The 14499-nt window shown below is 34.0% G+C and overlaps 1 protein-coding gene across 5 annotated transcripts; it reads left to right on the top strand.

Moving 5' to 3' along the window:
- Window positions 1–3055: 3055 nt before the first annotated feature.
- On the top strand, window positions 3056–7246 carry LOC141672974 (uncharacterized). Of its 5 annotated transcripts, none has more exons than XM_074479695.1 (9): window positions 3057–3210; window positions 3294–3362; window positions 3859–4128; window positions 4546–4617; window positions 5242–5300; window positions 5480–5636; window positions 6009–6089; window positions 6202–6291; window positions 6743–7246. In XM_074479695.1, the coding sequence occupies exons 3-9, from the start codon at window positions 3889–3891 to the stop codon at window positions 6941–6943; spliced, it is 900 nt and encodes a 299-aa protein (XP_074335796.1). In that variant the 5' UTR covers window positions 3057–3210; window positions 3294–3362; window positions 3859–3888; the 3' UTR covers window positions 6944–7246. The 5 variants fall into 5 exon arrangements, with proteins under 5 accessions (XP_074335804.1, XP_074335796.1, XP_074335786.1 ...); XM_074479685.1 differs by having other exon boundaries at window positions 3813–4128; XM_074479703.1 differs by lacking the exon at window positions 3294–3362 and having other exon boundaries at window positions 3056–3210.
- Window positions 7247–14499: the final 7253 nt, after the last annotated feature.

The raw sequence follows: 14499 nt of genomic DNA, 5'->3' as shown, positions 1-14499 counted from the left end.
TATAGAGTAAACATGCTTTTCAGCACTTAATAGTTAATATTTAGTGTAAGACTCTTAGTCATTGCGTTTTGTTCTCGGTAGATTATTTTTACTAATTACTTGTTTAATTTTAAATCAGTGACTTGGTGAGATGTACAAGAGAAGATGAGCACAGATCTTGAGGTGGCTAAGCTCAAGAAACTAGCTAAAGAAAAACTCTTGCAAGACCAAGACAAACTGTAGATGACACCCAAAAGCGCACACAAAATTTTCGCTTAAGTTTTGTCCATTTAACCATGCAGTTTTTGAATTAATACCAAAACTGTGTTTTCATTTTTGTTCATTTTTGTTCATTTTTATTCTCATTTTTGTTTATTTTGTTGACTTTTATGAAAAACAGGTTAATGGTATGTTCAATTTGCAAACAAATTCTGTCAATATTTTTTGAGAAATATGTTACATTAGGTACTTCAATGTTACAAACAAATTGATATAATATAATACAAATCATTATAAAACTATTACGGTAGGGAAAAAATGTTACAATGATTTTGTGGCTAACAGGCGGGCCCACATGCGGGGCCCACATATGGGGTCCTGTTTTTTTTGCAAACTCTAAGCCCAAAAGTAACATACATAGTTTGATATTATAGACATACTTTGATGTTACATTTGATGCCTATTGTAACACAAAAGTCCATATTACACCAGGGCAAAAGAAATGTTACCTTAGGGTCCAAAGGTAACTTGAAAAAAATAACATAAAATTTATGTTACCTTAGGTCTTTTGGCCGGCTATGGTAACATTTGTTTGGTCTGTTATAACATTATTTGATGTTGCTATAGGCCATCTATGGCGTAGTGTGAAGTGAAAATAAAGTTTATAGAGAGTAGAAATTAATTTGTGTTACTTGAGATTTAATTACATAAAATTTTAAAAATGATTGTATAATTTTCTACTGAATATCAAGATTTGGGACTGCCTCTGTTTTAAAAAAACATGATTTCGTTATTAGTATAGACAGTTGATAATCCGTGCAGAACACGGGTTTGAGATTAAAAATATCGAATTAGTATTTGTAGAGAATTGAATTCATAATCCGTGCGAAACACGAATTGAAATTAATATATTAATATGAAATATTAAATTGGTACTTGTAAAAAATAATTATGTGAATAAAAGGAATCGAACTAGTTATGTAATTTTCCACTATAATTCAAGTTCTGTATTGTTTTACTTGATATAGATATCTAACATTTTGTGAATAAAAGAAATCAAGCTAGTTATGAAATTTTCTACTATAATTCTAGTTCTTTATTGTTTTACTTGATATAAAAATGTAACATTTTTAGTTTTGTTTTTGCGAAACGAATTGTATATTTATCTTATGAACCAAATATTTGTTATTTTAGATAATTTAATATTAATTAATATTTTTTATTTTTTATTTTTATTTTTTTAATCGTAGGGAACCCGCAGCCGATATAATTGGATGCGCACTGGGTAAACCACATGACTCACGCAATAACCTGCAAACCACGGGAATCAAGATAAACCGCACTTAAGCGACATGCTCTGGTTCAAGTGACATAATCATAAATTCTCCTCCCGTGGGATTCGGACACGTGACCAAAATGATAATTATCTTTTATTTAATAAACTGCGCCAACCCTTACGGGCTTAATTAATACTATTTGATAATTATCTTATAATTAACTTTTTAATATAGTTTATTTAATATTACTTAATTATCGATAAAAATTAATTTTTAAATTAAAAGTAAATAGATGTTATTATACTTAATTACATATTACTAAATATATTTTCAAAATACAACACATAAATTTGTTTAAAGAATGGTTTTTAATTTAAAAGTAAATAAAAAGAAAATAAAGTTTATAGAGAACAGAAATCGATTTGTGCTGATAACAAAATTTATAGAGAATATAAGTTAATTTTTGCCAAGTGAGTATCAAAATTTGATATTTTGGTAGTTCTAGTACCAAATTATACATATTTTTTTATTAATAAACAGTTTTACAGAGAATATAAGTTGATTTGTGATGATAACAAAGTGTCCGTTTGAGAAATCTTAAAATAAGTAATTTATGACCTAAAATTAATAAGTAATTTATAAATGATAAGTAAATGAATAATTATAAGTTAAGTAAGTGTTTGGGTAATTTTACTTATAAGTCAGAATTTATTTTACTAAAATGAACTAAACTGAATAATTTTTAAATAGAATTATCTTAATTCCTAAAATTGAAATTAGAAATACACGTAAAAACTTAAATTTTAAAACTTAAGTTAATAAAAACTAAAAAATCAAAATAAGTTGAGAAAGTACAACATTGCTAACCATTCAACTTATCAAACTATAAGTTGTAAATTCGACTTATAAACTGGGCCGACAAACATTCGTCGATAAGTACTTACGGCTATAAGTGAATAAGTAGCTTATATTTGTCAGCCAAACATGTTCAACCTTCATTCAAGATAGAAGTAACTTTTGTCAGGTTTGTATTAAAATTTGATACTTTAATATTTTTATTATCAAATTAAAAATAATTTATTTATTACTACCTATGTCCCTTTCATTTCTTTACAGTTTTTTTCACATTTTTTATACGTATTTTAAGGCAACTATAAAGTATATCTCTGTAATTTATTTTTAAAATTTTCTTTTTTTGTATAAAAGTTTAAACATTATATTTTTATCTAGAAGAAAAAAAATTAAAATAAAATTATGTAACTACATTTAACAAGAATTTTAAAGGGCGTGTCGAGCCCCCGTCCCCAATGTAAAGAAGCGAGGGGGATGGAGGGAGTAATAAATAGTATAGATTTATTTGGGAAACGTAAATTATCTTAAAAATCATCGACGAAAAAATGTCTTCATGAAATTTTGATCTGCAATTATAATTATAATAAATATATAAAATAAAAGCATTAGGGAAAAATTTCGAACCAAATTTAGGTGCATGACATTTTCCTCGGATCAATGCCCAGTTTTCTAAATTATATTAGACTAAATGCATATACAAATACACATCAATAAAAGAAAAGCAAGTTGGAAATAAATAACTGGGGAACGCGGATTGACGAAAGGGTGAACTCAATATTCTTCCTCTCCCCCTCTTCCACAAAGAGAAAGGGAGGAAACTACACCAACTACACGACCCTTTCCTCGGTGGGACCCTCCCCTTCTCGCAAACGCGCTTCCCCGGGTAAATATATACATACATTATATTCACACCTGTATTATTCTTGTTTTTATCAGCTTCTTCATTTTTGGAGTTTTTTGTAACAGACATTTCATTCTTACATTTGGGTACTTGCATTTTGATAAAAAGATTGGATCTTTGTGGTGAATTTAGAGGTATCTTGTGTTCATATATTGTATACATGCATTATATTCATACCCTTTTCTTGTTTTAGTCAGCTTCTTGATTTGTGTGTTTTTTGGATTAAATTTTTTGATTTTCTGTCTTTTTTTTGTGTTTGGGTACTTCAATTTGATATAAAGATCATATCTTTGTGATTAATTTATGGTATCTTGTGTTTATATATACCATACTTGCATTGTATTCAAACACTTTTCTTGTTTTAATCAGCTTTTTAATTTGTGTGTTTTTTGGATTAAAAATTTTGATTTTTGGTCTTTTTTTTGTGTTTGGGTACTTCAATTTGATATGAAGATCATATCTTTGTGATTAATAGTTGCACACATTAGCTTTAGACCTATTTGTTTGTTTTCTTGTTTTGATCAGCTTTTTCATTTGGGTGTTTTTGATGTCAAAGTTTGTTTTTTGGCTTTTCTGGGTTTCAGGTACTTGAATTTTGATAAAAAGATCATATCTTTGTGATTGATATAGGGCTATCTCGGGTTCAATTAGTTTGTAAAAATGGGTGATCATTTAATTGTTGATATGAACCGGCTCGTGAAGCCTGAGATATCTTCTGGAATAGAGCCAGTGGCCAATTCTTTAGCTTCATCATCTGCTTTGGTGGCATTGGATGCGAGAATAGACGAGGCAAATGATGAGGAAGCGCCTCTTATAAATATGGCTGAGTGTCGTATATGCCAGGATGAGGATGCTATTTCGAATATGGAGTCACCTTGCAACTGTAGTGGCAGTCTCAAGGTAAATTTATTAGCTTTTTTGGATGATGTTCTGGTTAGTAGGGAAAATGATTGATTGAGGAGGTAAGAACTGTGAAAGTTGTGATCTTTATGTTGATTATCATGAACTTGATTGTAAAAGATATATTAAAAGTGGCAATAACTGAAAATTTGGGAAGCAGAAATAATTGTTGGTTGAGCCGGAATAAATGATTTTAAAATTTACTCTTTATTTGAAATTAAATTTTTGGTGTCGTAGTAGCTTGGTTGAATTGTTTTTTGTTCTTTCTACTAGGAAAATAAAATTAGTAAACCCAGATTGAGTGTAAAATGGATAGCTTGATTGTATCTGATATCTTTGTAAATGGTGATTTTGGTTTTATTTCTCTTTCATATGTTCTGTCTGATTCATTCCATTGTTTGCCCAAATTTTCTGCAGTATGCTCACAGAAAGTGTGTACAGCACTGGTGCAATGAAAAAGGAGACATCACATGTGAAATTTGCCATCAGGTACATTTTTTGTTCATTATAATTATTATTTCTTTAATTCTTCTGTCTAGCGTTTAAGCTGAATACCAGATGAAGCTTTTTCTTCTTGTACAGTAATGCTTTTTGGGAAGTAAATGTAATATACATAAAATAGTCATTTCTAGGCGCCTGTGTATTATACTGCAATGGATAAACTATGTTTAACCTTTTTTTTCCTCTCGATAATAAGATTTACTGCTATGTCCTGGGAAAAGCATTGTGTACTATAAATCTCTAATAAATTGCTGCATTGTGTATAATATTGAGGTTTAAACCGACTAGGTCATTTTAAAGTTGAAAACAGTGAGGGTTAATTAGTGATTACTTCGGGTGCCAAATGTCATGTTAGCATGTCAGGCCACCAATCTCTATAAATGTCACTTAAAGCCCTTTAGCATGGGAATTTAAAGGTTGGTTCTGCATTGAGGGTTATTCTTTTGTAAATTTAATTTTTATATTAAAAATTATGGAATTAAGTTTTTTGTGGAAATTTGAGTTTGGTCATGTCTGTAATTGTTGTTTCCACAGCTTAAATGTTATGAGTATACAATGGTTACCTGATTTTACTTTGCCTTTTAATGATATATTCTTGCCGTTGATATGCAGACCTACCAGCCTGACTATACTGCTCCTCCACGACCTGAGGAGACTACCATCGATATTGGGTAACTTGAACTTCTATATTTTTGTATGGTGTAATAATATTACCAAGTGTATTTTAAATTTTTGAACATAATTATTTGTGACAATTTGGAACATGGTGGCAAACTATTTTCCTTTAAAAACAAGAAATTTGAACGAGTATGAATCTGAATAGTGACATGCTGATTTCTGTTGATATCAGGGGAGGATGGCATATATCTGGCACACCCTTGGATTTGCATGATCCTCGCATTTTGGCAATCACAGAAGCAGAACGTCAAATTTTGGAGGCCGAGTATGATGAATATAATTCAACAAATGCCAGTGGAGCTTCGTTTTTCCGTTCAGCTGCTCTTATTGTAAGCCTTTAATTATTGCAATCTGAAAAACTAATTTAATGAGCATTTAGGAGTAGAATTTTGGGTTGAAAAGGTTCAGTTTACTCGGAGAGACTGCATTTTGTGGCTGTTAATTAAAAAATAAACAAAAAGGTTTTATGATTAAAATACTTCGTTAGTATTACCTTCTAGTTATACTTCATTGGTGTTTGCAAAGAAGTGTTATGGTCACAAATTCGTGAGTTCCTGCATATTGAATTTGAAACTTTACCTGGGATTCAGAGAACTTGGTTGCTTTGCCTATTCTCTTTGCTTCCATCGACACATCAGACACAACCTTGATTTAGCTTTAGGTGCCCGTGATATTTCTAACTTTTAATGGTTGACTGGCAGTTAATGGCTCTCTTGCTATTAAGGCATGCAGTAACTGTGACCGATGCTGATGAAGATAGCGATGAATCTAATTTCTTTACTGTAAGTAGACCTTAAATTTCTTGCATTTAAGTTTTAGGATTTAGTATATTTACAATGTTTATTGCTTTACTTGTATTTGAATTGACTCCATACATTGTATGATGCTGTACAGCTGTTCTTACTCCGGCTTACTGGATTTCTGTTGCCCTGCTACATCATGGCTTGGGCAATCAGTATCATGCAACGTCGAAGACAAAGACAGGTTATAAATACATTTAACTCCTATTTGATTAGAGCTCATTGTATGTTTCTATCAACAATGTAAATTACGTGGTCAGTTTTTTCCATTACTACTGGTACATGGGTGGGGAATATTGTACATGTTTCACAATTTAAAAGAACAGAGTGCACTTAATGGACCAACAACGTTATACAAAGACATAGTAAGTTACCTTACTTGAGCAATTGCAAGTTAACGGTGACATTAAAATGTAGAAAGATAATTATTCAACAAGTGCTGGGCATGATTGTAGGATGGTTCAAATATTCAATTTGGCAGCATCTTGGTACAACCTTAAACACATTATCATCAAGAAATCAATTATATTTAAAATCTCTGCACATCATACTCCTAATATTTATTTTGTTTACCCTGTCGTAGACTGCATTTTAAGATGTTTATACTCACGCCGTAATGTTAATGGTGAAAGCAGGAGGCTGCGGCAGTGGCAGCAACCCAGTTTGCTTTAGTAATACAATCAAGAACACCTAGGGGTCTACATTTCACGCTAGCATCATCACCTGCGTTAGCATCATCACCTGTGTTGGCATCATCATCATCAGCTTCGGAAGCATCACCGCCCATACTAGCATCACCACCTGATACCACCAGCCAGCAACAACATAATTCATGAACCTGTGCAGTAGTTATGTGTCCATATGTTATGGAAGGCCTTTTGAAGAAAGGTACCTGTCAAATATGAAGAAATAAAGTTAATTTTGTATGTATGTCAGACACAGGAGAATGGTATTTTTAGAGTATTCGGTGGAAGATGTTAGTTCAAGATTTGCATTTTTCCTCAAATCCATTGGTGGTGGTTGTAAATTTTCAAAGTCATTTACATGTACCTCTGTTTTGTATTCACTTCATTCGTTAGGCTCGGTTTATTACTGAAATTTTTACATCCTCTTTCTATGGCAACACAGAGTTGACAGTATAGCATAGCAAGACTACGAAATTTTGCAAGATTTTTCTTTCTATGGCAAAACAGAGTATAGCATAGCAAGACTCCGATACTTTGCAAGATTTAAAAAAAAAAATGAAAGATTTCCGTAAGTGCCAGAAAATTAAATTATTAAGACAGTTCTCCGAAAATGTCTTACTATGCGATAATCAAATGTAGCAGAGACTGAGATTCTACTATGAAATAAACCTTAATATCACAATTACTTCGTTTGTGATCATTTTTAAGCAACACAAGTATTATGTTAAAAAAGGTTAGTACTTTACCTGCTTAACTAGATCACTGTTGTTCATGAATCATGATCTACTCTCAAGTCCATTCTGTTCAAGATAAAATTCATGGGCCAGCCTAACATCATTTGTTCTGAAGGTTAAAAATAAAGGAATAGTAAAGAGAACATCACCTAAATCAACTCATGGAAGAACTAGAAAAAGGAAGATGCTATATTCTCCAAAGAATTTAGCAGTCTTGGCATGTCTGGAATAATCCTAAAGTAGACAAGCATCTGTATTTCTTTAGGTTTATTATAGGAAACATTCTGATTGCAGTGTCCATCCTTGTCTCTCTCCCTCTCTCATACAGATGAGTTTGAAACAAAACAAAGACTAGGAATGTTTCTGATATAATTTTACCGGAGAAGCCAGGACAAACTTAAAACATGTTCACTCGCAAGTAGGATATGTGGAGAGTTAGATGTACGTAAACCTTACATTACTCCTACAAGGACATGCCAATAATAACTAAGAGCATCAGCAATGCAAGAGCCCAACTTTTGTTCATTCCGGGTCCCCTCGCATGTCGGCTAAGAAAAACCGGAACTTGGCTGAGTAGCTTCAATGGAGAGTGTTAATACCAGGCCCATGTAACTATATTATATTAGGTATCTAGCAAGTAATTCACCGGAATAAACAGTTGAAAAATATAAAATATTATATAAGGACAGAAGTTACGAAAGTTTGGCCGAGCCCGACCTGGTGATCTGGACAACTTTTGTCTAATGCTCTAACGCTGAATTGATAAAACAGATCCATTTCACGGTTTCCAAGCAGGAGTTGGGCCTGCGTTGGAGAAGGTCTAATATCTTATTTCAAAACTATATATACTTCGATCATTGTTATGGAAGGTACATGGAAGATCAATACCGAAACAGCAACAAATGCATACATCAATCCATGATAATGATAGTAAACTTTTACTTTAAAAAAACTAACACATAAAAACGAAATCTTGTGTTTATCGAACTGGAAGCATGGACCCCAATTGTTTGCTACAAAATAATAGAAAGCCATTACTTTAGGACCGAGCTCCACTACCAACAATCTGCACTTTCCTTTTGTTACAAAAACTTGCAGGGGAGATTGATGTTATCATACTACACAGATCACAATGGTAAACAACTTTAGAAAAAGCCAGGAGTATCTGATAAGTACATTAAGCATGCAAAAGTACGTAGCACAACGTAAGCGTACATGAACTAAAGAAAAAGCCTACCACCAATCCTACGGATAAGCTTTTGTTTATTTCAAGAATTTTACCCCGGGAACATTGATTTACTAACGTACTGGGTATGTTTGGCGTGGTTGACAGTAACATATCCTAATAGTCACAGTTTACAGATATTGAGCGCATCAAAGGTTATTGAGGGTGAAAAAGTGCACAGGACAAGGCCGTTACTCCTTTAACTTTAATTGAAGGATCTAAAGCATATTATCAGCTAATTAACAATATATCTAACATGAAGTATTCATTGCTTGGACCATTATTAATATTTTTGTTTATATTTCAGAATGGCCACCAAATCTCATTATGCAAAATACTAAAGCAGGGGAATCAGCTTCAATTGGAGTTTGTAATCATACAAGAATAGTAGGCAAAAGATAGATAATATATAACTGGAGAATGAATAGAATTTAAGGAGAACCAAAATGAGTCTGTTTCAGACATTTGTGGGTAAACTAAGATTGAAACAACCTAAGGATTCACATTTCCTGGATAGCTTAAAGGCAAAGACTCGTTCCCCATCCCCCTCTCGAATGACAAGGAATTCAGTTCGATGACAAGGAAATGAGTTCGAATCTTTCATCCCCTCCCAGGCTCCCTTTGTGCTTGAAACTAATGTTTGGAAGAATATACGATATACCAAAATTGATAAGTGAATCGGGCCACAGAAACAACAAAGCAAATAATAAACACAGAACAAGATGATTATTTCATTTCCCTGTTGCATAGAGATTAGAGCTTGGAATTCTAAAGTTAGATCTTCATTTGGCATAAAGTTATTGTCAATGTATTTAGGGAGATTGTTCCATTCTTCCATACTTTCCATTCTACTCCTCTTTATGACCCAACATCCTGTAGATTTGGCTGCTGCTGTCTAATATTTAACTCATCTTATTTTCTTCATAGCTAAGGCATAGGAATTAACTGAGACAACCTTGGGAACTGTCATTATAATAAAATTTAGAGTAATTGGCAGTTTGTACCCTACTATTATTTTCATTTTTTCGATATGGGCCTATATTATTTTTTCTGTCGGTTTGCACCCCGAACAATTATTTTCGCTTCTTTTTGCACCCTATGGGCGCTTTTCCATCCAACTGTGCCGTTAACGTTAACGGGAATGGGGGCATTTTAGTCAATTACTAATTAAAAACAAAAAAACAGAGTAAAACAAACAAAAATAGGAAACCAAACTCCACATGAATTAAACCTAACCACTCTCTCATTTCCGTTAATTTGTGAACCCCTAATTGAAACCCCTAATTTGTGAACCCTAGACAACTGTGAGAAAATGAGAGGCCGTATGCGAGTAGTAAGTGATGATAACTTGAGAACAATAAGTTGGAATGAAGTTCCAGAGGATTATTGGCTACAAGTGTTGGACAAAGGAGTTGAAATCCCGGTGATTGAAGCACCAATAATGGAAGATGATGCTGAAATACCAGAATATGGGGGTAAATTTCTATTAAAAGTCTGGTTATAGTGTTTGTATGGTATCGATTAAACCCAATATGTTTGCATGCATGATTTTTAGGGTTTCTATTGTTTATTGAACAATTTGTGGTCCCTAAATACTTTGTCATCTAGCAATTTCAGTTATCAGTTATACAAGTGGGGTTACTTTGTCATCTGAGTTTTTAGGGTTTTTTTTGTCCAATTCGTGGTCTTTTTTAACTGTGACAATGTGTTTATGTTGTGATATTATTGTTTACATGTATACAAAATTGGTTTTGTTTCAGATTATTCACTTAATTTCTCCATTAAACTGTTATATGGGGGAGAGTTTAGTCAAGATTTTACTGCGTACATTGACGGGGAATGCAAATTTTTTGATATGTGCTCTCTTAGAAATTTTAGAATGGTTGATTTGGACTCAATGTGTAAGGAAATAGGCATAGGAGAGGGTTCATATGATCTGTGGTTTTCCCTTCCTGAGAGAGAGTTATGTGTTGATACTATAAATCCATTAGATTTTGATGATGATGTTGGGACCATGTTGGATATGTTAGTTTACACTAAGTGCCTTCAAGTTTATACCACTGCCAAAGATAGTTATAGTGACTTGCTTGACTTTGATTTCACTCAATTTAACACTGATGAGAGAATACAAAGAGTTGAGAGTATGATTGAAGAGTGTCAAGCAAAAGGAAAACAGGAAGAAGTGGGGAAAGATGACTGTGAGGGGGATGAAGAGAAAGATGATGTGAGTTTTAATGGAGATAGTTCAAATATGGATTCCAGTGAGAGTGAGGTTGAAATTAGTCCTAAAAAGAAGAAGAAGAGAATACCACCTCCCAATCCTCCTTTCAGAACCAGGAAAAAAGGAAGATACTCAATGCTAAGGGTAATATCTAACTCTCCTTATCAATTTTTAATTATTGCATTTTCATAAATTCTGCTTGATGGTGCATTTTCAAATATGGTGCATTGTTTCCTAACAGGGCTTGTTCAAGAATACTGTTGATACTCCTGTAGTGCTTGATGAAGATGATGGTCCACCTGTAAGTCAGAGTAGTCAGCCAAAGAAGAAAACTAAAAAAGGACAAGCACAGTCAAGTAAAAAAGGAAAAGAAGCAGTTAGGGATGATGCATATGAAGGGGACAGAGAAGAACAAGTGAGAACCAGTGCAGATATAGGTGATGATGAAGGTTTGAATGAAGTTGAGGGTGATAGAGTTGAATGTGAAGAACCAAAAGTTGTTGATGAAGAAAGTTCTGAGGGTGGTTTTGACAGTACTGATGAGAGGATGGCTGTTGACTCCTGTGATGAGGTTAACACACAATTCCCTGAGTTTAATGAGTTCACTGATATGGATGACCCTAAGTTTGAGCTTGGTATGTTGTTTACAAGTGCTAAAAAAAAGAGAAACACAGCCACTGATGTTGTTGAGACAAGAGAAAATGACCCAACAATGTTAAAAAGGAGTGGCACAACAAATCAGTGTGCTTGGTGTAAGGCTTTGGGGCACAACACAAGAACATGTGAAGCTAAGGTATATATCACTGTGCTTTTGGTTTATTTATGCAAATGGTCTGATTTTGGGACTAATTGGAGCTATTTCATTGCCAGAAATTTGATGAGGAGAGAAAGAATAAAGAAGAAGGTGTGGAAGAAAGTACCTCAAAAGTTGCATCAAGATGCGGCAATTGCCAGGGCCATGGCCACAATAAAAGAACCTGCAAAAAGGTATTCAATTACAACTCAATTCATGTCTAAACACATCTGAAGTTAACAACTCATTTAATTACATTACAGCCTTCTGTGGAGCCAAAGAAGAAGGAAAAGAAGAAGCCAACAGTGGAGGCAAAGAAGAACCCAAAAAAGGAGGCAATGAAGGACCCAGCTGTAAAGGGAAGGAAGGAAGTGAGGAAGGAGTCAGATCTGGAGCCAAGGAAGGAGGTGCAAAACACACCAAAGAAGGCTAGGACCAATATAGATGCATCCAGTCATGGAGGAATTATCAAGCCCTTCAGGGCACCAGGCCCAAGTACTGGGAAGAAGAAGAATTTGGGTGTGCCGCCAGTCGAAGGTCGAAAGTTCACATCTTTGAGGAATTTGGAAGCAACAAGGCTTCATAAGGAGAAAAATTTGGGAAAGCAAAAGAAGTGAAGAACCAATGTTAAATGAACATATGCACCTACTTTTGTGGTCTTTTGTTAAAACCAAACATTTACTCTAGGTCCATTTATAGTTTTATGTGGCTGCAGTTTGGTGCAATGTTTTAAATATTATTGGATTCGGTTGGTTTGAAGTTAATACTAACGGTTTCAAGTTTGCTTTCCTTTTTATTGCATTGTACAATTCAGTTACATCCTAACATACAATTTCCACAACATACAAAAAACAGCTAAAAACTTGAGACTTAAGAATAGTTTCATTACAAACATCTGTCATGACAAATATATTTACTCCTTATCAGAACACAAATAAATGAAAATACATATCCATGGTTTTGCTACACCAATACATATCCATGGTTTTGCTACACCAATATTTACTCCTTATCAGAACACAAATAAATGAAAATACACAAATATTAGAAAAGTCATGGTTTTGCTACACCATTTCCCCTTTCCTCCAATCTCCACAACATTTTCATTCATCACTTCGAAATTCTTGATTTCTTCTTCGAGATTAGTAATTCTTCGAATAAGTCCCGGAATGATAACTTGAGCACGGTGACACAAAGGGCCATCTACCCATCGGAAAAAATTGCACCTGCGATCCGGACATGCCAAGAAACGTCGACCCGCATTTGCCGTTGTCCAAGCCGTCTGTTGTGCTGCAAATTTTAGACAATAACATCTTGTAGTCATTTCTTATGGCTGATTTGTTGAGAGTAAAGAGTTTAGGCCTGATTTGTTGAGAGAAGAAGAAGAACACAGATAGTACATAATGGAAAGGGGCTGCATATATATATACAGGACATACATATTGCAAAAGAGCCGTTCAAAAGTGTTTTTCCATATTTACCCCTTCTCCCGTTAACTTTAACGTCACAGTTGGATGGAAAAGCGACCGTGGGGTGCAAAAAGAAGCGAAAATAATTGTTCGGGGTGCAAACTGACAGCAAAAATAATATAGGTCCAAATCGAAAAAATGAAAATAATAGTAGGGTACAAACTGCCAATTACTCTAAAATTTATGTGCATGTCTTTTGCATCACATGTATATGGAAGAATGCATTAGGTGGCAAGATGGTATGTGTAGAGACAGCAGTGGTCTTTATTCCAACACTTGGTTTAGAGACAAAAGCAGGGAAATGATGCAAGGAAACATATGGAAAAAGATACTTGGCTTCTCAAGGGTGCTATTTAAACACTTTTCATTCCACTCAGATTCTTCTGTAACAATCATAATTTGCTTAGATTGCAGAGCCTATGATTAGAATGAATCTAAAACTCCCTTGGATTATGGGCCCCTCTCAGCTTTACACTTTAAAGTTCAAGTCCAGAAAAGGCAAATCAGAAGCTTATATGTACAGGAATTTGATCATAAAATCAGAAGCATACAATCTGAGACTAGCATAGTTTCTTATATTGCTTCGAATCAAGAAACGTATAGTTCCTCTCAATTGCATAGCAAACATGGTGTTAAGTGCTCATAGGGGATTTATCCTTCTACTCTGCATAGGTTTACTAGCAGTTCATCCAGTTAAAATTACGGGCTTGAGAAGTATGGACCTTGCCCTTAGATGGATCAGGGAACATCAAGGGGTAGAGGCTAACAGTCGAAGAATGCTTGAGGAATTTGTTAAGAAGGAACCAAATGCAGAGAAGAAACCGGTGACTGCAAACAAGAATACTGATCCATACCAAGCAAGCAAAAGAACATTTCGCAAAGGATCAGATCCCATACACAATAGGTCGTAACATGTTGCTGTTTCTTACAAGACAGGGAGAAGATCAAAGTTGATGTATAAACATTACAAACAACTTGTAACACTACATAATATTGTAAGGTGCATGGTAACAATATCTAGTTTCTTCCCTGGAGGTATCTGCAGATTTGCTTCAGAAGGTTGCTACTGTTCTTGGTAGAATCCATCGGAAATTGTATAGTCACAGTCATGAAAGTATTGCACACTACTAATGGTTTCAAATTAGAAATACTACAGTTAACAGGGTGCTTGCTCTCTTAACCATTACATTTGTTTCTGCTTATTATATTTCATGTTTCTGCATGCTTATTAGTACAACCAGTTGTCAAGTTTACTTATGTTTAT

This window comes from Apium graveolens, chromosome 1 (assembly GCF_009905375.1).
Source record: "Apium graveolens cultivar Ventura chromosome 1, ASM990537v1, whole genome shotgun sequence".
NCBI classification, from domain to species: domain Eukaryota; kingdom Viridiplantae; phylum Streptophyta; class Magnoliopsida; order Apiales; family Apiaceae; genus Apium; species Apium graveolens.
The sequence above is the reverse complement of the archived record's forward strand: the minus strand, read 5'-3'. Positions and strand labels throughout refer to the sequence as shown.

What these genes read in the sequence shown, in the direction of transcription:
- LOC141672974 (XM_074479703.1), top strand. Translation starts at nt 3,889, where the DNA reads ATGGGTGATCATTTAATTGTTGATATGAACCGGCTCGTGAAGCCTGAG. An exon ending in CATGTGAAATTTGCCATCAG is followed by an intron (nt 4,618 to 5,241) that starts GTACATTTTTTG and finishes GTTGATATGCAG; the next exon opens with ACCTACCAGCCTGACTATAC. An exon ending in ATGAATCTAATTTCTTTACT is followed by an intron (nt 6,090 to 6,201) that starts GTAAGTAGACCT and finishes GATGCTGTACAG; the next exon opens with CTGTTCTTACTCCGGCTTAC.